The sequence below is a fragment of the Formica exsecta genome, unplaced genomic scaffold (genome assembly GCF_003651465.1).
Source record: "Formica exsecta isolate Colony F162 unplaced genomic scaffold, ASM365146v1 scaffold236, whole genome shotgun sequence".
Taxonomy (NCBI): Eukaryota; Metazoa; Arthropoda; class Insecta; order Hymenoptera; family Formicidae; genus Formica; species Formica exsecta.
Genome location: NW_021849640.1, coordinates 1,060,227 through 1,083,585, shown reverse-complemented (window position 1 = coordinate 1,083,585; position 23,359 = coordinate 1,060,227). Strand labels below are relative to the sequence as shown.

At 35.2% G+C, this 23,359-nt stretch overlaps 5 protein-coding genes across 11 annotated transcripts in view; 2 read left to right on the top strand and 3 right to left on the bottom strand.

The window, feature by feature from the left end:
• LOC115235855 (DNA topoisomerase 2) overlaps positions 1–4,108 on the bottom strand; it is a 9,902-nt gene extending 5,794 nt beyond the window's left edge. For 2 of the 4 annotated variants that reach the window (XM_029807906.1, XM_029807907.1), the window contains exons 1-8: positions 2,864–3,171; positions 2,517–2,760; positions 2,060–2,446; positions 1,736–1,975; positions 1,400–1,658; positions 1,162–1,331; positions 866–1,076; positions 186–774 (exon numbers count right to left, since the gene is read on the bottom strand). In XM_029807906.1, coding sequence (XP_029663766.1) covers positions 186–774; positions 866–1,076; positions 1,162–1,331; positions 1,400–1,658; positions 1,736–1,975; positions 2,060–2,446; positions 2,517–2,760; positions 2,864–3,171 — 2,408 coding nt within the window. Of the gene's footprint in view, positions 1–185; positions 775–865; positions 1,077–1,161; positions 1,332–1,399; positions 1,659–1,735; positions 1,976–2,059; positions 2,447–2,516; positions 2,761–2,863; positions 3,197–3,789 lie in introns of those variants that run through there. The other 2 variants (XM_029807905.1, XM_029807908.1) reach the window with 2 other exon arrangements.
• A 1,305-nt stretch (positions 4,109–5,413) lies between these two features.
• Positions 5,414–11,891, bottom strand: LOC115235817 (RNA-binding protein squid-like). 4 transcript variants are annotated; one of them, XM_029807850.1, is made up of 9 exons: positions 11,608–11,890; positions 8,443–8,483; positions 8,225–8,352; positions 7,974–8,120; positions 7,756–7,887; positions 7,370–7,637; positions 7,002–7,073; positions 6,196–6,314; positions 5,414–5,907 (listed from the first exon to the last, which is right to left on the bottom strand). In XM_029807850.1, the coding sequence occupies exons 1-8, from the start codon at positions 11,745–11,747 to the stop codon at positions 6,244–6,246; spliced, it is 999 nt and encodes a 332-aa protein (XP_029663710.1). In that variant the 5' UTR covers positions 11,748–11,890; the 3' UTR covers positions 5,414–5,907; positions 6,196–6,243. The 4 variants fall into 4 exon arrangements, with proteins under 4 accessions (XP_029663710.1, XP_029663713.1, XP_029663714.1 ...); XM_029807853.1 differs by lacking the exon at positions 7,002–7,073 and having other exon boundaries at positions 11,608–11,889; XM_029807854.1 differs by lacking the exon at positions 7,002–7,073 and having other exon boundaries at positions 7,457–7,637; positions 11,608–11,889.
• Positions 11,892–12,343: 452 nt separating this feature from the next.
• On the top strand, positions 12,344–14,546 carry LOC115235818 (zinc finger CCCH domain-containing protein 65). Its single transcript, XM_029807855.1, has 2 exons — positions 12,344–12,570; positions 13,527–14,546. The coding sequence occupies exons 1-2, from the start codon at positions 12,494–12,496 to the stop codon at positions 14,152–14,154; spliced, it is 705 nt and encodes a 234-aa protein (XP_029663715.1). The 5' UTR covers positions 12,344–12,493; the 3' UTR covers positions 14,155–14,546.
• A 1,316-nt stretch (positions 14,547–15,862) lies between these two features.
• On the bottom strand, positions 15,863–18,780 carry LOC115235816 (mitotic spindle assembly checkpoint protein MAD1). Its single transcript, XM_029807849.1, is given in 8 exon segments — positions 15,863–16,348; positions 16,420–16,718; positions 16,814–17,266; positions 17,346–17,448; positions 17,451–17,754; positions 17,840–18,070; positions 18,221–18,481; positions 18,589–18,780. Coding segments are annotated over 7 exon segments (2,010 nt in total). The 5' UTR covers positions 18,589–18,780; the 3' UTR covers positions 15,863–15,989.
• A 196-nt stretch (positions 18,781–18,976) lies between these two features.
• On the top strand, positions 18,977–23,346 carry LOC115235838 (partitioning defective 6 homolog gamma). Its single transcript, XM_029807881.1, has 5 exons — positions 18,977–19,119; positions 19,206–19,431; positions 19,511–19,635; positions 19,714–19,983; positions 20,358–23,346. Exons 1-5 carry the CDS (start codon positions 19,066–19,068, stop codon positions 20,655–20,657), a joined length of 975 nt encoding a protein of 324 aa, XP_029663741.1. The 5' UTR covers positions 18,977–19,065; the 3' UTR covers positions 20,658–23,346.
• Positions 23,347–23,359: the final 13 nt, after the last annotated feature.

Here is a 23,359-nt window from a genome sequence, read left to right as displayed (position 1 = left end):
TGACATTTCCTTGCCTAGCCTAACCAAATCTGACATTGCCAAAAAAAATAAAGAAAAGGGAAAAAAAAAAAAAAAAAAAAAAAAAAAAAAAAAAAAAAAAAAAAAATAGTAATAATGATATGCAAATAGACATGCAATAATAATTTCTTTTATTTCTTTTATCTATATAAGAATGTGGCAAATACCTAAGCATCGTGAAAATATATCTCGGACTGGCAGCGTCTTTTCCTCCAGCGAGTCTTGTACCGAATTGACCAATAGGCTGTAGAAGATTAATATTGTTGCTGCCGACGAAATTCTGAGCAAGATTAATTATAGTCGCCATCAAAGATGTCTCGCCGTGGTGATAAGCTGAGTGCTCGGCGACCGAGCCCGCCAATTGCGCCACTTTTACTTCACGTTTGTCATTCCGTTTTAAACAGGTAAATATCACTTTCCTCTGGCCCGGTTTAAAGCCGTCAATCATATTCGGTATGGACCTTACGTTGTCGTAATTACTGTATAATACCAGCTCGACATTGATAAAGTCCGAAAAGGAGACAGTGCGTGTGTCCTTTTCATAAAGATAACGTTCACCGAGGCCGATCTCCTTTCGCCTCTTTGTTTCATTCATATGGTTCATCAGCCAATCCTTACGTTGATCGACGCATTTCTTACTGAATGCCATGATGATGTTTTGATCGTCTCTGTCGCCCTCGTATCGAAAGCGTATTCTGTGTCTGGCCATATTTTCAAAGTACTCCTTCGCCTCTTTGGCGGTGGAAGTACCCAAACCTATACAAATTTAAAAAAAAGCTGTTAGATGTATGTTCTGTATTGTAATAATTAATGAAATGACAAAAATCCCAGATTTTTAAGTAAACACCTTTGTAGTATTTGATTTTATATGTGTGAAAATTTTCTGTATCCTTCTTCCATGCTTCAAATTCTGGCAATGAGAAGAAAGATAAACTTTGGCTACCCTTAGTAGCCTTCACGATAGGCGTAATGAACTCTTCGACAAAATTTAATTGCAACAATGATGGCCAATTGTGATGGATAAAATTAATCAAGAGACCTTTGATATGTGAACCATCCTAAAAAAATGAAAATTTAATGGTAAATATTTATGATAATTATATATAAAATCGGTGCGTCTTTTTTGTACGAAAAAAATTTAACCTGATCCTGATCAGTCATAATCATCATCTTTCCATAGCGCAATGTTTTTAAATCATCTCGACTCTCGTATTTTTTTTTGTATTGAAGACCAAGGATTTTGATCAAATTGTTGATCTCAGCATTTTCCAAGATTTGTTTGTGAGTAGCCTCCCTTACGTTTAACATTTTGCCTATAATCAAAGTACCAATTAATATCATGTTAAATTTTATCCAAATTTTTTCAGTAAGACAAATTCACCTCTTAATGGAAATATGCCATATTTATCTCTGCCTATGGAAGCGATACCGGACACAGCCATTGTTTTGGCTGAGTCTCCCTCAGTTAATATGAGAGTGCATTCCAATGACTTTCCAGTTCCTGCATCATTGGCGTCCTCCAATTTTGGTATACCATGAAGTTTTCTTTGTTTTGACTTAGGACCCAATTTCTCAAGTTGGCTATCGGCTTTAAACTTCGCCCAGGTTAGCACTGCCTCCACAACTCCGATTTTCGTAATCTACAATCGCATTCCGAGGGATGGTCAAGAATATATATACAAGATGCGACAAACATTTAATATCAAATTGCACTTACTGAAGCGATAAACTTATCGGTGAGCGTGCATTTGGAGCCGAAACTTTTCGCCTGTAGAGTCATGTTCTCTTTAGTTTGTGAGTCAAAGGTAGGATTGTTGATTAGACAATTGACAAAAATCCACATGTGATTCTTGATTTGAAACGGTTTAATGGCTATGCCAGCCTTATTTTTCTTCTTCAATGTTTCTATCAATTGTTTGACTATTAACTCGGTCACGTGATCGACGTGTCTGCCACCCTATCAGTATTCAAACATTTTGTATAAGTACTCGAAACAATTTTACATTTTATAAAAAATTACTATATACAGTTGTTCTCCTACCTTCGTTGTCGCGATACTATTTACAAATGACATTTGCTGAAATCCTTTGTCAGATAAAGTGAGAGCAATTTCCCAGCGTGGACCACAATTCTCATATACAATTTTCAACGAGTTACCAACATCATCCTCTTTCCCTTTAATGTAAAAATCAACATAATCCTTAAAATTCTTTATTGGAATACGGCTTCCGTTGAGATAAACCTTGACGCCCTTGCTGGATGCAGCTACATCATATGCTCTTCGAGACATAAGAGACACAATATCATTGTCAAGAGATTGCATTTTAAACTTTGTCAAGTCTGGCGAAAATGTGACCTTGGTGAAATCTTCTCCATGATATTCTTTAATCCTAGGTTCGCTAGCTTTTTCCATATTATTGCCCCATGTCTATATCAATGGAATAAAAATTATAATATATCAAGTAGAAATAATTAAAATATTGATGAATTGCACTCACTTGCTTCAAACATTTCTTGTATTCCTTTGTAGCTGTCTCAACGGTAAAACGATGACTAAAAATATTACACAATTTGGCGCCATAACCATTTCTGCCACCAGTCACCTTTTCCTCTTCATCATCATAATTTGATGATGTCAAAAGATGGCCAAATATCATGGTAGGTACATACATATTCTCCTCTTTATGTATTACTACAGGAATACCTTTCCCGTTGTTCCACACGGAAATAGTGTTATTTTCACTATACAACAAAATATTACAATGTAGTATTTACTTAGTACTTTATACAATTTATATTGAAATTCTGTTGAATATTCTAAAATGCAATATTTGATGTAACTTACGAATCAATATCAATCTTGATCATGTCCATCTTTGGATCGCGCTGCTTATTATCAGCAGCATTTACCAGAATCTCATCAAAAATTTTGTATAATCCAGGAACATACTTAATATCCTTTTGAACCATCATATCTTTCTCCTTGTCAAAGACCCACATCATTTCCATTACTGGTTCCACAGATCCAATATAGGTATCCGGACGCAATAAAATATGTTCCAACTGTGATTTCTTTTGATAAATACCCTCAATGGTCTTCTGCTTGGGAGCCGGTCTACGGTCGCCGGCCCCATTTTCCAAAGCTGTACTCATCTTTATGCACTGTATTTTCAGATATCTATAAATCAATGGCAAATATATTATAATGCAGAAACTTACAAAGAAACGGATTCTTCTACTAGAAAGAAAATCGAAACACAAAATTATATTTTACAATTTAAACTATTTTTTTAATAATCGCTAAAAGAGAGCGATTAAATTTTAGGCTACATTCTTGACAATCGCAATGTTTGTGAGATTATTTTGTCTTTGCTGTTGAACAAAAATTAAACAAAAACAGATAATATTCGCGAACGTTGCGCTCGTCCAGTGAAAGATTCAAAGTTCTCGAACTGTGTCTAATCATTGGTTTTTAAATTCAAAGTTCAATTTAGATTGAAATAAATTTGGCAAAATGCTCGCTCGCGAGACGAAAATTATTACCGAAGATGCAAGCGTCCACGTTGGAGGGAGCTTTGAAAAATATGGCGGGAAAAGGTCGTCATTTAATTGGCGCGGTGCCGAAGGGACGACGACGCCGTTTGTTCTCGAGACAGAGAGAACATCCGCGTCCTCCCCGCCGATCACGCGCGAAAGGCTCGATACTTGCTGGACCGCGAGCGATCGGCGATTTTTCGGAAAGAATGTGACCCGGAAGGGACGATAACGTACCTTCAATGACTGCGTCTCGACGACGACGACGAGGGTGCGCTGTTCGTTGCGTAGCGTCGGTCGACTCTAAGACCGCGGAACGTTCATTCGCGGGGCTGTGAATGCTAATTATTGGCATATCACAGGCAAACGGAACGGCGATCGTCCTTGATGGACGATAAGATACGACGACGATTCGCGTATCACTCGTTCGTGCCGACAACTATTATCACTCGCAAGTATCAGAGATCCACTCGTGAACGTGAATGTATATTGCACTCTATACTCTACTCAACTCTGCGTCCATTCAGTATCCGGTCCGTGTATAGGCTTCGCGCTATTCGACTCGTTTCTAGAAACACGATTGCCAACTTTTCCGCATGCAACCTTAAGCCCGTATCAGACTACGCATTGAAAATTGAAGATTAAAGATTGCAATTTGACTAATCAGAACAAAAGGGACTATAATTTCTTTGTCCTGATTGGTCAAATTTCAATCTTGAATCTTTAATCTCAATCTTCAATGCGTAGTCTGATACGGGCTTTAGGCTGCGTTACATTTCATGCATGATACATTACTAAGGCCCGATTCCACAACTTACTTTAACCGGAGTTTAACTCGTTAATGGAGGATTCACATTGCATTTGATGTACAATGTATGACGTCCGATTGGATACATCGGACATCAGACGTAATGTGAATTTTCCATTAACGAGTTAAACTTCGGTTAAAGTAAGTTGTGGAACTGGGCCTTATTCTTGTTCACCGAATGTTAAAAACGGAACGCAGCCAGTAATATTATATTTGTCGTACGACAAATTTTTTAAGCATACCGATTGGCTGCAAAATAAAAAATTTCTTGAGTCCCTAGAAATTAGCTAATCAATGCGCTTAAGCCCGTATCCGAGCTTGGTGAAATTGGCCCTAAGAAGTTTGTCGTACAACAAATGTAATATTATCCTTAAGCCCTGTTCACGTTGTTAGAACTCGAGGTCTCCGAGATAGCGTTTGAAAATTTATCGTCGGGTAAAATAGGTAGGATTTTTTTGTTTTGTGATTGATCAATTAAACGCTATTCTACTCGATGATAGATTTTCAAACGCAATCTCGGGGAACTCTGTACTCTATCCAAGTTTTAACTTTATATTGGGAGCTTTCCAGCAAGAAACACAGATAAACACAATTATGTCATGCAATTTGCTATTAAATAGAGAATTTTTAAAGACCCTACAATTTTTCCATTTAACAGCTAATCTTATATTGTTTATATTCGCTGATAGCGAATTTTTGAAGTTTCTAGAAATATTTGTCCAGATTAACTAAAGATGGAAAGCAAGAATATACAATGAACACAATGTCATACGATTGGCTATCAAATGTAATAATTTTCGGAACTTGAAAAATTCTCTATATTCGATAGCCAATTGCGTCTGTTTTCTTGCTGGAAAGCTACCATAGGAGAGTTCTTATCGAGTATCCAATTTAATATAGCGACTGTAACAGCTCAAGAACGACTTCACCATTAATTACCAACTCTCTGTAAAGAGTTGTTGATCGTTGAAGCCTTCTTTCCAATTTTATTTAATTGTGCCAAATGAAATCGAGAAAATAGGTCATAATGTGGAAATCATTTTAAATGCGTAATTCTCCTCAATAATGACGCACATATTCTTCCAATGAGAAGATACATTGTCGTGCTTACATGGTATATTTTATACAACTAATTCTTACTTCATTTTATATATCTATCGTACGGCAATATTACTTCTTGTAAGATTGTTATACTGTTAGATACTTCATTTAGTTTTATTCGGTATTACATTCAAAAAATCTATTAATGGTTTTATATGCTTGCTTTTCTACCGCGAACATGTTATTAAAAAGGAGAAAAACGACTCAAGCTCGTACTGCAAACGGCAGAAAGGAAAGCATATAGAGACGCGGAATAATAAATTGGAGTTAAATACAAAATGAAATCGCTACTGCTATTTCCATCGTAGGTTTCGGTGATTGATTTTCGGTTAGCAGCAGTTGTCCACATTGTTGAAAAATTGTCGAATTCTTGCTAGGAGGGGCGCGGCTTAATGGAATGATAATTGGACGAATGAAGAGATCGGTAGTAGAGTGAGGAAGAGTACCTGTGAAAAAAAGACGAAGTAGACCATGTATGTGTGTCCGTGTGTTGTGTGTATTTTTAATTTTTTACAAATTATATTACAAAATATGTATTAATCGAGCGCCGTGACATTGGATTAACAAAAAATCCAGAACATTAATTTAAATTAATTCATGCTTTTATAAATGAAAATAATAGACATCGATACATTCACAAATGTGAACAAAGCGACATTGAGAATGAGAAAGAGAATTGCCGCTCTAATTCTAAGAGTGCGAGAATACAAAGTTCTAAGAGCGCGGCAACTCACCAGCAATTACAACGCGAATTGCACTGCGGTCGCGAATGAAGATTTTTGTTAATATGGCTGGTGCCTCTGATTTTGGCGACCGCCACCTCCTCTCTGTTTGCCGCCATAGCCCGAGCCACCTGAAACAATGCCGACACTGTATCATTAGTCTTCATACTTGTCTGAGATACGAATTTATATATAATTAGATTTATATACACAATTATAATTACATACATGAGCGCGCGCGCACATACACAACATTGTAGCGTAAAACAGATTAATTCTTATACAATATAAAACATACACACGCGCGCGCTTTGATAGAGGAAGATACACTATACTACTAACAACAATCAGGTATACTACGGAAGAAAATACTACAGATAATAAATGTAAGAACAAAGAGGCTACAGGCTAAACTGCGCACTATTCGGATCCATATCCTTCTTTTCGATACGTATCTCTCTGGGATTATAAATTTTTTTTCTCTTGCTATTATAATAATGGATAAGCAACATATGAAAACTCATGTAAGCAAAGATGGCAAAAGCATGGAATATGAAATAATTTTTTTACAGGCACTATAATGTTTCTACAGTTAATCGAACTGAATTTACGTCGAAGTTATTATTTAGTCGACTTATATTCGCGATTGGAAGTCGGGGTTAAATTGCTCTCATAGCAGTCAAAAGGATTATAAAGATGGGTGAAATATTCTAGCGGTGGCAAAGCGTCAAACTGAATATAAAAAGAGAGATAGAAGAGCAAAATACTAAAAATGATGGGTAATAAAGTTATGTATCAAGGAACGCTGTAATGCGTACCTTTACCGCGTACACCACCGCGCCCGCCCGCGTAGCCACCATCGTAATTACCACCGCCATAGCCATAGCCATCTGCGTTTCATGAAACACATGGTACAAATGGAGTCAGTATCCGCACGTACCATCGAGATTTCAATGCGGTAGAAGAAACAATAAAAAAAAAAGGATATATATACTAACGCGACTATAAAGGAAAAATCTCGATTCTTCGGCGAAATTTTTAATCCGAGAAAAACGTAATGCAAAGATCTAAAGATCGTCAGGACACTGACCAATTTTATGAAAGTAAGTACCTCACCCTGGGACAGCACTTAAATTCGAAAATTCGCGATTTATGCTATATGACGAAACAAACAAAGAATAATCACCACCATATCCGCTGTAATCGTAACCACTGCCGTAACCGCCGTAACCGCTGCCGTAGTAATCGTATCCTCCATAACCATCGTACCCACCGCCGTAGCCACCTTGACCGTAACCTCCGCCGTAGCCGCCTCCGTAACCCTGTCCCCAGCCACCTTGACCTCCAAAACCGCGTCCACGGCCTCCTCGGGCGCCTCTACCTCCTCGTCCCATCATTCCGCCGCGCATTCCGCCCATGCCATCCAATTTGGGTGTCGCCTTTTTCACGTCCACCTTTGATAAGAGTTCAAAATTGATTAGAAAAGTTTGAATTCGATTATTGAATTGCAAAGAAATTAGATTGTAATGTGAAAGTTTATACAACTATTTTTATATTTCGTACAAAACTCACCGCTTTTCCATTGATGGTTTGTTTGGGTGTTTTAAGCAGTTCGTTGACCACTTGCTCAGATTCAAAAGTAATAAAGCAGAAACCTTTCCTCTGGTTCTTTGTCTTGTCAAACGGCATCTCCACCTCGACAATCTGTGTGAAAAAATTTGAGAATTGCATAATTAATTTTTTTTTGGTTTTGTTTTGGCTTGTTTATTTCCAAATCACGAAATACTTACAGTCCCAAATTGTGAAAAGAAGTTCTTAATATCGTCGTCGGAGAGCTCCGTCGAGAGACCACCGACGAAGATCTTCCCGTGCCTAGCTTTGGCCTTTTTGGGGTCGACCTTTTTGTTGTTGATGACGTGATCGCCGGCCGACATAATCTGCAAGAAATCATTAGGATTATTCGCATGCATAATATTGATTTACAGCATTATAGAAAAACTCTTCACTTTATCGTTATTACTGGAAAAGAAAAGAATATTACCTTATCGAGAGCTTCGGCTTTGGCGAAAACAATAAAGGCAAAACCTCTCGATCTCCCCGTATTGGGATCTGTTTTGACATTAATACTCTCAATGTCGCCATATGTGCTAAAGTGTTCCCTTAATTCCTCTGAAAAATTACGACACAAATTGCGGATAAAAATGTATGGATTTCCGGAAGAAATACAACCCATCAATGATCAAGAATGAGATTACTCACTGTCAGTAGTCTCCCAGCTTAAGCCACCAACAAATAATTTTCTGCAAACAATAAACAGAAACAAAATTTGTAAATAAATTTAATGGAGAATAATACGCTTGCCGCCCTAACTTTCCAATCGCTTTTGCGGTACTACGATTGTTACGAGTAATATTATCTCAATTGAATTTTTATATAGGCACACAATATTAAAATAAAAAAGAAAGAGAAAGATAGAAATCGAATGTGCCTCTATCAATCATAGAGTCCTGATTACTTCCGGTCAACCTGTAAAGCAATGGAACTAATTTATTTTACCAAAGAAAGAACAGAGATCTTTTTACGAATATTACATTAATTAGGTTAATAGTTTCTCAAAATTTACGTTTTAATGCCATTCCTATGCAAATTAAAACTACGATTTAACAGAGCGCAATTGACGATCCATGATGCTATCTGGAAAAGGCACTGCAAGAAATTTTAATGTTGATTTATGCAAGCACGATAATCATTCATCTTTTTTTTTATCAATTGTAGGAAATAGGAATTCCAATTACAGCAACATGCAATGTAGGTGTTGTCCTACATAAAGATTTGGAAAAATAAACACGTTCCTTGCATGAGACTAAACAAGATTGTTATTCTGACAGCAAAAGATAAAAAGAGTTACAAGATATACCATATCCCTAGAACAAATGAACTCTGATAAAGTTAAATATGTATATATTATTATACAATTTACATACGTAGTTGCTACGCGATAGCGTAGTAAAATTGAAGTTATGAAGAGACGGCGGCATTGCGCAACCACACAGGCAACTCGATTTGAACATCATAAAAAAATAAGTTTTGTGAAAAATATTAAAAGAAAAAGTTTTAGAAAAATACATATGCATATGTATGTATGTGTGTATAATATTATAAATCTGTGTGTATGTCAGAGTAGAAAAAAAAAAAAAAACGCATCAAAGAGAGCAAAGTACTGTTATAACGATGATCCAAATAAGCTAAACTCCAGTAGTTGATATATACAGCTGCCCCTAAAGAAAATACAAATAACTTCTCTAAGTTACACACACAAAAAAAAAAATAATCCCGATTATTAATATTGGCCCAAAATTAGTGGCACGTGGTAGTAGATTGACTGCAACTCTATAATATTGGAAAGCTAAAAATTAATTTCCATGTTATGACAGATTAACATTGGTCACTGTACGATTTTGCTCTGTTTTTATCTCCCTTGCTCTAATTTTTTTCATTTGATTTCTTTTTAAACAACATTATTATTATGCGTTACATCAGACACTCGTATGCATACATATATAAATTTTTCTATCTTACAGTTCATGTTCATCGAGAAGGCTTATTTTACATTATACGGCTCATTATTATGACTTGTCTCGAGTCTTAAGACATTTTTGGTTTTATATTTTTCGCATTCAAATAACAAGCTGCAATATGTACACACTTTGCTGTTTTTCTATCATTTTTTTTAAACTTTTTTTCCGGCGGTGTTAAGTCTGTATTTATATACGTTTATCGATATATACATTATAAATATATATCGTTTTTTATATCATCTAGGGCTGATGATAAATACCATGGGTACCAGTCACTCGCCGGTATCTGTTGTCAGGTCAGGTCACAGTTAGCCGGTTGCAAGCAGTCCACCATAATCGCACTGGGACGTTTGCCACCTGCAGACCAAGTCACAGAAACTGCGTTAATGGCGTTCCGGAGCTCCTATCGGAGATGTTTGCATTGGCCCTAGTGTCTCTGCGCATTTTTGTTCATGCCCAAATAATCCAAATATCACAATTCAGCGGAAATTACTCTACTTTGTATTATATCCAGCAGGCAAGTATGTGTCACTGCGGCACATATTTGATCTCAAGTAACGTTTGACTCGACTTGACTCCAGCATTTTTGTGTTGTGACGGAACATGATGGACTTGAGAACTCGATGCTTGATCGCTCACAATAATTCCAACCCCAAAGTTCATTTCATCAAGCTTCGCAGCTCAATTGAGAGATCCCAGACAAGCATTGGATGTATTTGTCAATCGTTTTGAGCAATTGACTAATCTGAATTTGACTGTAAACTGTTACTGTGAATAAGGACAGTTGACTCGTAACTGATCAAACGTGTGGATTTCAAAATTATATTCTCTATTAAGAAAAAAAAGAAAAAGAAATACAAATACACACAAAAATGTTATTCTTAAAAAGTACATATATAATAGATCTACATATACACATACACAAAACTTTATCAATGATGAAATTGTCTCTGCCTTCCGTTAATTATAGAACTAGAAGAGAGTTAATTGGCTGAGTAAGAACAGAAAGAAATTTACAAAAAAGTTAGAAAGCTTGAAACAGATGGACACATACCTCGTAATTATAGCATAATATATATAATAACTATATAATTATATTTACCTTATTTTATTTGTAAAAAACAAAACAATATATAAAATATATTTCAGATTTACTGTACAAGGGCAATTGTATCATAAAATGCAGTAAATTGTTTGATATATAATTCACATTTTATCTCATATATATAATTATCTAATATTCGTAAATATTGGGTTGCGATAATAATAGAATACAAAGCTGCAAAAAATGTTAGATTTGTCGGGTGTATTTTCTGCACTTGAGAAGAGCAACATCGTATTCGCGGAGAAAAGAAAAAAAAAAAATAAAATAAAAAATAGAACGAATGTGTGAAGAAAGGAGAGGTGACGCGCGAACGAATTCTCAAAGAGAGCAGCGTTAAAAAAAAAAAAAAAAAAAACTTTCATTTCATACGCTACAGATAATAATGAAACGAACTCTGTCCATTCGCGGGGACAAAAAAGAAATATACCCTCGAGCGCGTCATGATTGCGGGTTGCGAAGGAATCGCGCGGGAAAGCGATCGGTGTCCGGTGTACGATCGATGCGAACGGATTACGGATACCGTTTCGGTATCTCGAATCGGCCCTCGCCATTTTGTTCGACGGCTACTCGTGTCGCGAGGCCCGGGAGGGGACGCCGAGAGCAATTTCGCGGGAAAACGTCTCCGTGAGACGTAACGCGTACCGCGGATTACCGAGACCCGCGCGCGAGTATCATCGATCCGATTGCCGATCATCGTCCGCGACGAGAATCTCGACGCGATGGACGAGAAAAAAATCTTACCTGTCCTCCTGCGAGTCCTGGCCATTCTCCACGGCGTCTCCGCCGCCACCGGTACCGCCGCTCTCGGCTTCGCCGTTCTTCTCGAAACTTTGCTCCGCTATGTCCTCACTGAAGTCCTTGTTTTCTTGCTGATCTGCCATTGTTTACGCCGCGATTTACGCACTCGTCGTGCTCAATGATACGAAGGGAAGATCGTGTAGATAGAAAATAATCACACTCGCGCTATATCGGAGGACGTCTGCGCCGAGACGGATCCGCGGATGAAAGGAGGACAATGAAAGGAATGTTCATGCCGAGTTTTGAGAACGCCGCCGATGATTTGTGCTGTCCTCTGCAGAAAAACTATTAGACCGAGAAGCGCGTCGCTTCTCCGAATTCTCAATCGGGATAGAGCACTTCTTCGTCCCGATTGGTCGAGTCCACAGACTTCTCTATAATACACTAGACCGATAGCATCCCACTGATCTCTATGAAAATTTTCCAGCAAGAAAACACAGGTAAACACAATGTCACGCAATTGGTTATCGAATAGAAAATTTTTTAAATCTCGAAAAGTTTTTTATTTGACAGCCAATTGTATGACATCTTATTTATATACGTTTCTTGCTGAAAATCTAATATTCCAGGGTCCACGAACGCCATATTGATTTTTAATATATATTATATATATTATATATAAAAGCTGTGGATATATATATATATATAATTCACATTACATCAGATGGCGCCACTATAGCGCTGATGTAATTTTTTTTTTCTTCCTACAAGAGTTTGTTGGTTGGTCCAGTCGGAGCCGTTTAACATCTGACCTCGCGTGATGATTAGATTAGTTATTATTAGTTATCGCACGATTAGATCGTTTAGTTTGTAAGAATCGACTGTTATTATGGCTTCCTTGGTCGCGGATTACGGGACCTCCTCCGGCTCGGACAGCGAGACGAACGGTGACGTTTCGGATGATGCGTAAGTTTGGATCACTGTGAGCTGCTATCCAATTTAGCTTTTCTCCTTTTCTTTTTAGCGCTTCTCCATTATCTAATTTAATCCTAATCTTCAATAAAAGACATGAAATTCGCCAATATTTCTACTTAACAGGGAAATTGTAATGACGGAAATCCATTTTTAAGATGAAAAATATCGGATTTAATAGGTCATGCAACATAAGGCTGAATGCACAATGACAAGTGCAAAGCATTATGTATATTCTAATATAGGTAGCATTGAACTTAAGGAGAAACATCAAAGAGGCATACACTTATAAATTGAGTAAGATTGGATATAATTGTAGTCAAAAGTCTAAAGACTATATATTTATGTTGTTATATTGTTGTTAATACAAAATATTATTTTTGCTTCAAATTGTACAGTCTGTTTCTTCGTTTTCACGATGTTCTTCTTTTGCATCTAGAACTGGATATATGAAGGTTTGCTTATAACAGATTATATCGAATGCACTATATCTCATAACTCATATTTATACAATTCTTTTGTAAGAGACATGTTTGTTTCATGCATTCTATTTCTTGTTCCTTTCTTCCTTCTTTAAGTTACATAAGCAGAAAAATATTTATTTGATTTCTTTTTAAATTATACAGAGACAAATCTCTCTCTAAGATTTACTTGTCTTTCCAATAATTTATAAATCAAGTCTGTGCTTCTACTTTTTATAATTTCCTTTCTCTTGTTTTCTCTTTCAATGCTTGAATATATTTTTATTTTATCTCAAAGTCTATCCTCCATCCACCTCTATGTATTAAAACTATGAAATATTTATCTTACATTACAATAAAAATTAAACCATCGTTATAATATTGAACATCAAAGAAAAAATCAAGTTAAACATTTATTTAAATTTAGCAACCCTATGTACATACAGAATGTGGCTTGTTCTTTGTAATCTGATATTGCCTCACCGTTAGCTTTAAGGGTGTTGACAAGGTGGAGTCGGAAGAGGATGAAGAAGAGGAAGAGGATGATAATGATGAGAACAGCAACTCGCATAATGATGAGAACGGACACGTGAGAATAAACGAAACAACAGCTTCCAGAGAAAAGCTTCCATTACCCACGCCGGATTTCAATAACGCGTCCACGTTGTTGAAGACTTCGGTATTCTCGAATCCGTTCGTCGAAGCGGAACGAGCGAAGAGCGCGATCCTGGAGAAGCATGTCAAGATGACGCCCACGTTAGACGACACCAAGATGATAAACGGCCGTAAGATCTGTTGGAATTATCGGAAAGGCCGTTGTCGATTCGGTCATAACTGCACCTTCGCCCACGACTCGGATCTTCATCGCAGCGCGGCTGAATTGGAGGCTCTGCGGACTCCGCAGGAGACACTGGTCTGCCAGACTCGATACAACGGACAGCAACAGCAGACATCACCGACCGCAAACGACGAGGAAAACGAGGTGGATCAGGAGAACAATCAGACTGCGAACAGAAAACGCAAAAAGAGGCCCGGCTTGAGCCAATTGTTGCTTCCAAGTAAGAAAGTTTTTAAGCTGTACAAAGCGCAACAACAACAACAAACCAAAACTAGATGAATAACGCTTGTTCATTTAATGTAGTGATAAAAATCGAAACTGTCTTCTGGCTAACTCGTTACAGGTTGTTCTATATGAGAACACGAATTGAAAATGGAAATTTGAAAGATAAAAATGTGAAAAAAATTGCGAATAATTTTTAATTCGCTCTCGTATTACGCATATTTGATCGAGAATCGAATTTCCATCTTTTATCAGCATAATAGAGGCCATTAGTGTCTGGCGATGAAACTAACAAAATCTCGCGCAAGATTTAGATTAGCATTAATTAAACGAGCGAAAGCGATATAGATGTAAAAAATTCCGATTTATGCTTCCAATGCGAACCTAGCCTGCGATGTGTAGGATACAAATTTTATTCGAGAAACTTTTGTTATCTCACATAAAACTGCAAAAGAGCGTGCGTTGATTAAAATGACTCACCCTGTATATATATATATATATATGGATTTTTTTTCTCTATAAGTGTTTATAAGTTGTACAGCGATCATTTGTGAAAATTGAGAGATAAGTTGTAAGAACAATTAATTTTTAGATAATAATTTCCATTATATTGTAAATGAGCAAAGAAAATAAAGTTGGAGTTTTTAAAATTTCAATTTTTGAAGTTTGTATGTATATTACTTCTCTTCTGTGCCTATCATATTTCCGATATTCCAGAATATAAACTTGTGTAAGTATCGGCGGCAGGCCAAAAGGATTGGTCCTGCAGGGAGTTTTTTAGCGAGTGCGAGTCCCGCATATCCCACCGGACCGGCCGGTGCAGTAGATGGCGATTTAGTCACTAACGAAGAACACAGTTCACAATTCCTTCATTGAACAAAACAATGGAAATCCCTCTTCTGGGATACTCAGGCCTCCCCTTTCTGAGCATGTACGAGCATGGTCGAGCAGTAACGTTTCCCGTGGGATGGCCGCTGGAATCTGGAATGATCCGACGCGATTTTCAACTTTGTTACCTTCTTGTAAGATTTTTGCGCGATAACAGTTTGACTCGACGCAAGTTTTTATCGAAGAATCATGGCAATACATCATCATGTTCTTGAAACTAACGGAGGTCAGATGTGAATGCAGCGAAGATTAATCAAGCTTCCAGATATTTTTACATATTTGTTTATATATTTTACATTTTATACATACATATTTTTTGAAATTTTTTAAATCTTATAATATATTGTGTAAAACAGAAAAAATTTTATTTTCGACGTTTCCTTGATTAGTTGTTTGTCAGCTTTTAAAAATTATTTAACTTTATTATAGAATTTTTTCTGAGGCTTTATATGTAAAAGTTTTCAAAGATTTTATCTGAAATATTTTTATAATTTTTTATGGGGTTGAGTATATGTATCTGGAACGTTCATTATGCCCGATTTTGCAAAATATTTTAACTGGAAAATTTAATTTTATTGTTAACTTTCGCATTCGTTTGTCATATTAATAATTAAATAGACATGACAAAAATTGATTCTAAATTGTTATTACAGATCATTCTTGTAGCAAGATAGAGGAAATTTGTTATCAACACAGAGAATAGAATAGATTTGAAATGATATTGTGAAAATCATTAGCAGAGAAAGTTGTTTTGAGAAAATTATTGTTATAAATACGATTATTTATGGGTAATAATTATAACATTCATGTATAAACTTAATTTCAAGTTACTTTGGCATTAATAAATTGATATTCGTATGTGAACAGTTTTTTATACAGAAATATAAAAATTTATTAGGTGTTTAGCATTTAATGTAATTCAACTAATATTACATTATAGTATATTGAAGCTTGGAGAAATTTATAAATAAAAATATTGGTTTCATTAAAAACATAGATCAGTATTATGTCACGACATTTGTATGTGTTACAGTTTGTTGACTAAAAAGATCGGATTGTACAGCATTAAGAAACATAGGAACACTGTGCTGTCTTTGCAAATATTGCTCAATCAGGTTACTTAGGTTTGTGGAGAAGGCGGTCTCCAACAAATCCACGCCTTCTTCTCCTACATGGAAGAAAAGAAAATCTTCTGGTGATTCTGCATATTGACTCAATAGCTTATAATAACCTTCTTTTGTTCGGTCCACTCTCCAACCAAATAGCTGATAACACGCTTGGCGATATTCCTGTGATGATGCCTTAAAAGCCTCTTTCAAGCGCGCTATCTTTATTTCATGTGTTTGTTTCAATTCTGTAATTTCTATATTAAATAAAAAAATAAATAATTGCGCAAAGAATAATGCGAATAAGACATAAATATCGTTATCATACCTTGCGTCTGCAACAATGATGTGGTCGTGCCATAGTTTCCTGATCCCACTTTAGCTCGAAGCTCTTCTAGTTCTCGTAACAGAGTCGCTTGTTTTTCCTCGGCTTGTTTCTCCGCTATTGCCGAGGGATTCATTGTAAAATGTAGAACTCGAGCGTTGCAATTGAAGTCGCCCTTTAACGCACGATGCTCGAGCTCGCCTTTCAATTGCTCGATCTCTTCTCTCAGTTTATTATACTCGTTCTTCTGCGTGCCAGTCTCGGCCGCTTGAAGATCTGCTTCCAATTTATTAACTAAGTCCCTGAAATAATATTGAAAAAATATTTTTTTTGTTTTTTATAAAATAATTTTTAATTTAATCAAACATTTGCGATACATGCTAATACATAATTATACCTGTATCCATCTATAGCGCGTTCTAGAGCCGGTATTCTCTCGGTCATCGCATTGTTGCCATCCACTGTTATCTCTTTCTCGTACAAGTCTAATTGCTGTCTATAACTATCTCTTTCTCTGGTGACGAGAATCATCTTCTTTTGCAGTCTGCTTACAAGCTTATTTAGTTTTTCCTTTGATGATGTCACATCGGTAGCCAATTTCTTCGCGTCTTCATAATTCTTTGACAAGTTCTGTGACTCTCGCAAAACCGCATCCAATTTTGATCTGAGCTGACCTTCCTCTGATCTCAAGTCCACTTCAGCTTGTTGAAGTCGGTTCAGCTCTCGCTTCACTGCCGTTGGTCCGCCAGTAATGCCAATCGTTTCGTATTCTTGCAAGCGAAGCGCAAGCTCGGACCGCTTTGCCTCCAATATCGCCACTTGTTGCTCTACTTTTTCAGTGTGCTCTAGCCTGTAACAAATCATGCATTGTTAAATAAATGTAACATTTAAAAAAATGTAACATCTTATTTTAAATATGCATAAAGTACCTTTTCGTCATATTGGCCATTTGCTCCTCTAAGAGTAATTTCTCTCTGACTGACTCTTTTAGAACTGCAATAGTCTTTTTCGCTATATTCAAGCTCTTCCTACTAACATTTTGCCTTCTTCCCATAATGCTCTTTCTGACTCGAGTTTTTCTAGCTTAATTTTCATATTCTGTAGTTCCACATTTTGCAATTCATAGTCCTGTTGCATCTTGAGATATTCTTTAATCCTTTCCTCCAACATTGTTGTTTTAGCTTCCACAGTTTCCAATTTTAATTGTAATTCATTTGATTCGCTAGTATCTTGAGGAGGAGGAGATTTTTCTTTTGTAGACGTATTTCTCAGATTCTCCGATAATTTTGCATTTTCAGTTAACAATGATGCTATTTTGTTTTCTAAATTGTTCCTTACCTAATAAAATACAGATAATTAAAAAATGTAAATGTAAAAATATGTTTATGGAACAAATATATGAATTAACACATAAGATAATTACTTGGGACCATTCTTTCTCTGCAACAGCTTGTGCTTCTTTGGTATCTTGGATTGTCCGTCGTGCAACATCAAGTCTGACTTCTAACTGCTGAATGGTTTGCGAATCCTGTTCTACCTGGACTTGCAAAAGACCTTTCTCCTTCTCAAAAATTTCTTCCATCTGTCTGCGTATATTATGTAGTTGTTGTACAGTTGCCTCTTGTTGAGTCAATCTACTCTTTAATGATATAACCTGGAAATTTGTTTTTCTTTAAATTGTTTCATATATTTATTCAAATTATCTATTTTATTTGAATTATATAATGCATTTTTTTATAATAATAATGTTCGATATATATTTATATAATTATTATGTAGCATTTTTTAATATGTGTTATTTTACCTCTCCTTTCATACGTCGCCATTCCCAAGGACTACCTGGGACAGAATCAGATTGAGTTTTGTTAACTATAGATGTATTCGAGTCATCTAATTTTTGCCGTTTTGGTGAAATAATGCTGTCATCACTTTCATTGAATTTTGAACGTATATAGCCAGTTCCTGAGTATCGCACTGGTACTCCAATACTTTCACGATAGGATTCTGTTCCAGAACGTAGATCTTTTATCATATTGATAATACTTGTTGGATCCTGATCCTCCATCTAGACAAAATTACATTGCTTTTCTTACAATGATACACTATTCTTCAATTTCTATATATTAAATAATATAATGAGTATAAGAATATAAATATGAAATTTGTTTTTACATTTTTGTAAGGTCTATAATTATCAGTTACTTAATTTCATCTCTTAAACTTTACACTATTTTCTTACATTTATTCTATTTCTTTCTATATTAACCCTTTATAGAGAAATTAACAGAATATATGTAACAATAATCAAGATAACACCGGACACCGGATATCAGCGATACTAGCAACATTCAGTCATCGATCAAATACACCAAGATTGGTAACATATAATTGAGGGTGCATTCAAAAATCTTACCAGTGGGATAGAGTATTATTTAATTGACCAATCAGGTCAAAAAGAGCAAATATTTCTATCTCCTCATTGGTCAATATTTGCTCACTACTGCTACCTACAAATGAAAAGACCACTAAGTTTGTCCGAGATACTGAATTCTATGAGTTCAATGATTCAAGCCCATTCAACCTCGTTGCCAAAAATTAAAGGTGTCGACAGCGCGAAAGTACTTGTTATCTTGTTGTCTCTACGCTGCTATGTCCAAGAAACAGGACAAGGTGGACAACGGCATCCTGGCCGTGAAGAGCAAAGTGTGTATATATATCGTTAATAAAGAATAATTTTAAAGAATGTTCATTGAAAGTGAGAACAATGCATTGCTTAAATTGTTTTGCAGTTTGAGGCCGACATCATCAGATTTTCCATCAATCGTAATGAGCCTATGAGCTATGAGGATTTTGGTAAACTGTTGGCAGAACGGCATGATTTAGGAGCAGATTTTAAATTTTTAATTTGGTACACGGATACAGACGGTGATCTACTTCCCATCAATAATGATAACAATTTGGCTAGAGCTGTATTGACCACCAGGTGTCTGCTCAGAATTTTTATACAGAGGAAAGGTAAAATTATTTGTGATTTTGTGTATATTTTGTCTATGTGTGTATGTATATACATTTAATTTAATTATAATTATGACAGATGACGAAGCATGGGACAATGGACACGGGACAATAAAACCTAAAAACCTGATATCAAGTATTCTGGGTGGCACACCAGGAAAGCCAAAATCTATCGCTATTTCAAATCCACATGATTTTAGGCAGGTAAGTTTATACGTTGATTACTTTCTACTGTACTTTATGATATCAACTGATTCAACATTTAATTATTCTTACAATCAGGTGTCCGCAATTATTGATGTCGACATACTGCCAGAAACTTGTCGACGTGTGCGTCTTTTGAAACACGGTTCCGATAAACCCTTAGGATTTTATATTAAAGATGGTGAAAGCTTCCGCATATTGTCTGGAGGGGGAATTGAGAAAGTTCCAGGAGTGTTTATCAGCAGATTAGTACCAGGTGGTTTAGCAGAGAGCACAGGACTTCTAGCTGTAAATGATGAAGTCCTGGAAGTGAATGGTATAGAGGTTGCAGGCAAAACACTTGATCAGGTAAGATTTTTTATAGAAACAATTTTTTTGCATAAAAGCAGTATATTATAAGACATTAAATTACAAAATATTAATATAAAAGTTATAGTTATAATCGTTAAAGCAGTATTATTTATTTGAAAAGAATGCAGTTTTTAAAGTATTTTTTTCTCTGATACTTATACAGTTATTTATATTTAATAGCATTATTGCTATCCTAGTAAAATAATTAAAGCATTCTCAATAATAACATATTTAAAACACTTTCTACGATAATTGAGATTACCCCACAAAGATAAAGTATTTTTATAGCAAAATAAAGTAACTCAATCTTTTCTTCTTTTTTTTTATATGGTTATTTATGTATGGTGATGGTGACGGTTATTTATGTATAGGTGACGGATATGATGATAGCAAATTCCTCCAATCTTATCATAACCGTCAAACCGGCGAATCAGAGGGCAGCGTTGGCTGCACCTCGCCGCGGTTCCTTTTCCCGTAATAGTCAATTATCTTCGGGAAGTCATCAATCGACACAAAGCGCCGGTAGCGATGAGGAGGCGGATGAGATTGTCGATCTTACAGGTTTGACAATACAGGACGACGCTTCGGCGTCGTCTACTCAACACCATCATTATCATCATCATCATCATCACCAAAATTATAGTCATGATCAGGGTGTTCTGCACCTTTAGGGTGATGATTAAGAGAGCATATCCATTTTTGAACCCTCGAAAAGTGAATACATTTTCTTGATTTTTTTGCAGCGCAAAAACTTGATAGAAACTTTTTATTTTTTTTTACAATAATAATACAATATTATTAAGTACTTAAACAAAAATTTTCAGCTCAAAAAGAATTTTTTTTTTAAATTTATATGAATATTTGCAGAGCTCCAATTTTAGATGGCTGCACGGTGTGCATGAAAACGTTCGTAGATCATATTTGAAATAAAAAATACAAGTTTCTTTTTATTAAACATTAATAGCTATCAGCATGAAAGCTGCGACGGGCTTGGCCGAGCCACGCTGAGCTATGCCGAGCTATCTTTCTGTTTGTAAGAAAATTTTGTAACTTCGTCAATTCTTTGAATGTCTACATCAGACTTGCTTTATATTGTTTTTGAAATGTTAAGTTATGAAAATATGCAAAAAAAATCTATTTTTTGAAATTTTCAGACGGGTATGCCCTCTTAATTGATTAACCCTTGAACAACAGACAGCGTGACAGCTACCGAAAACTGAGTCCATTTTGATCTATAGCAAAATTTTTTTATACGTATTGCAAATTAAAATTTTATAATGGATTTTAATCTGGGATACATAAAAAAGAATATATATATTATATTCCTAAATATTTTTTTCTTAAAATATTACTGTGTGCTTAAACTTAAAAGGAAAAGGAAAATATTAAAAAAATAAGAGTTACACATATTGATATTTTTGTATAATGCACCTATTAAGTATTTGTATAATGCATGTATCAAATATTTGTTTCGCATATGTTTTTATAAAATTTTATAAAATATTCTTAAAAGATAGATCACAAGTGACTCAGAATCTGCTGGAGGGGGTTAAATTATGCTCAATTTAATAGCGTCCGCTAATATTATTCGCGAGAGAAGTTATCTAGGAATAAGGCTCTATGGAGAAACACGTATATACGACAATAATCATGTTGATGGAATTTTACGAAGTTTTTAGACAAGTTGATAGATGTAAGGAGAGTTTGTTGGTTACAGTATAAGCTACGTCTTCGAACTATAAAATCAATAATTTGGAACAACTAATGCTATTCTATGGCTTCGACTTTGAAAGATGAATGTCATGCCTTGCATGTAAAAATCATAGAATGAAGATCTATATATTGTTATAAAGTATCGAGATAAGGTAAATAGAAATAGAAAAATAGCAATCAAAAGAAAAAAAACAATTTCTGAAGTATTATATTATAAAAGAAATTGCAATTGTGACTGAATCGATATTTCATGCAAATTCCAAGTTTAAAAGAAATGCGTGTGGAAAAGAGTGCTGTTTTTATTATGAGAAACAGCAATTATAAAATCGTCTTTATACTTTATTGTTATTCTAATAGCATTATATCTTATAGATGAGAAAGAAAACAATGGAAAGAGAAAGTACTTATATTATATTGCATTTTTTACAATATATTTGTACTCTAGTGTCTTTTAAATTATATTGAAGTTTTTCTCGATAGTTGGACGTATAGCTCGATTGATCAAAATATTTTCTTTACATTTACGAATCATTCTTTCATAATATTAATTGAGAGCAATTAATTTATCCATTTTAGGAGAAATTTGGATTCCTTTATTTCATAAAGTATTATTTGATTTATTTGTCTAATATACTTGACAGATAAATTGATATCGACTATAGTATTCAAAGTATCATAATTTTTTCTTTTAGTAATTAGTTACTTGAAATTAATATGTACTTAAAAAATAGATGAATATGAAATGGATGATATGATTTTTTTTTTATAATGGATATTTTTAAAACTGAGATAATATGCTTGTTCATCATCCAGATGCTCACTAATGATACTTGATTGTACATAATGCATAGAAAATGGGACTCAATAATTTGTCTCGACTGAAAGATGTCTTTATATTAATGTAAATAATGATCGATAATATTATCGGAGAAAATATCGATATAAATCTTTCTGTAGTTTAATGACGATACGAAAAACAAAAGTGGCCTTACATTATACATCATTCCAGCTACTTTTAAAAATGATATAAAACTATAAGTGTTCCCTTTTTTTTATAACGCAGTCACACGTCTATTCGTGTATTTACTTCGTCTGCTCCACCACATGTTTAGACTGTTGAAGTTTTCGAATTTTAATTTCATTTTTATCTATGTTATCTGTTATCTAATTGCAGACTGAGGAAATCGTTTTAGGGCGGTAGATATCGATGGAAACATCAGGGGAATAACGATCCTATTTTCATGTGTAAAATATTGTTGTTTGTATATCTTGTGTGCCTTTATCAAAGTGGAATTAATATTAGGAAACATTATTACATTCCAATTATATATTTACACCGTTGAAAAGAAAAGAGAGCGAGATATAACGTTTCTAAGAAATCTATACTGCCTTCATAGTTATGCGCGAATCTATTTTTATATGCACTCGATCCCATTTTTTCTACTTAATTCGGAAAAACGTGTGTGTGTGGGTATATGTTTGTGTATGTGTATATAATATCTCCTAGATATATTATTCTCTATTGAATTAGTTTTTCGTAATCGCAAGGTATCACTTGGACTTCCGCGATAAGCGCATTTTTAATGGCGCTATCGGTTACCAAATTATTGGGTGCGTTCAGGAGACACAACCGTTGAGCATCGTCTTGTCAACACTCGAC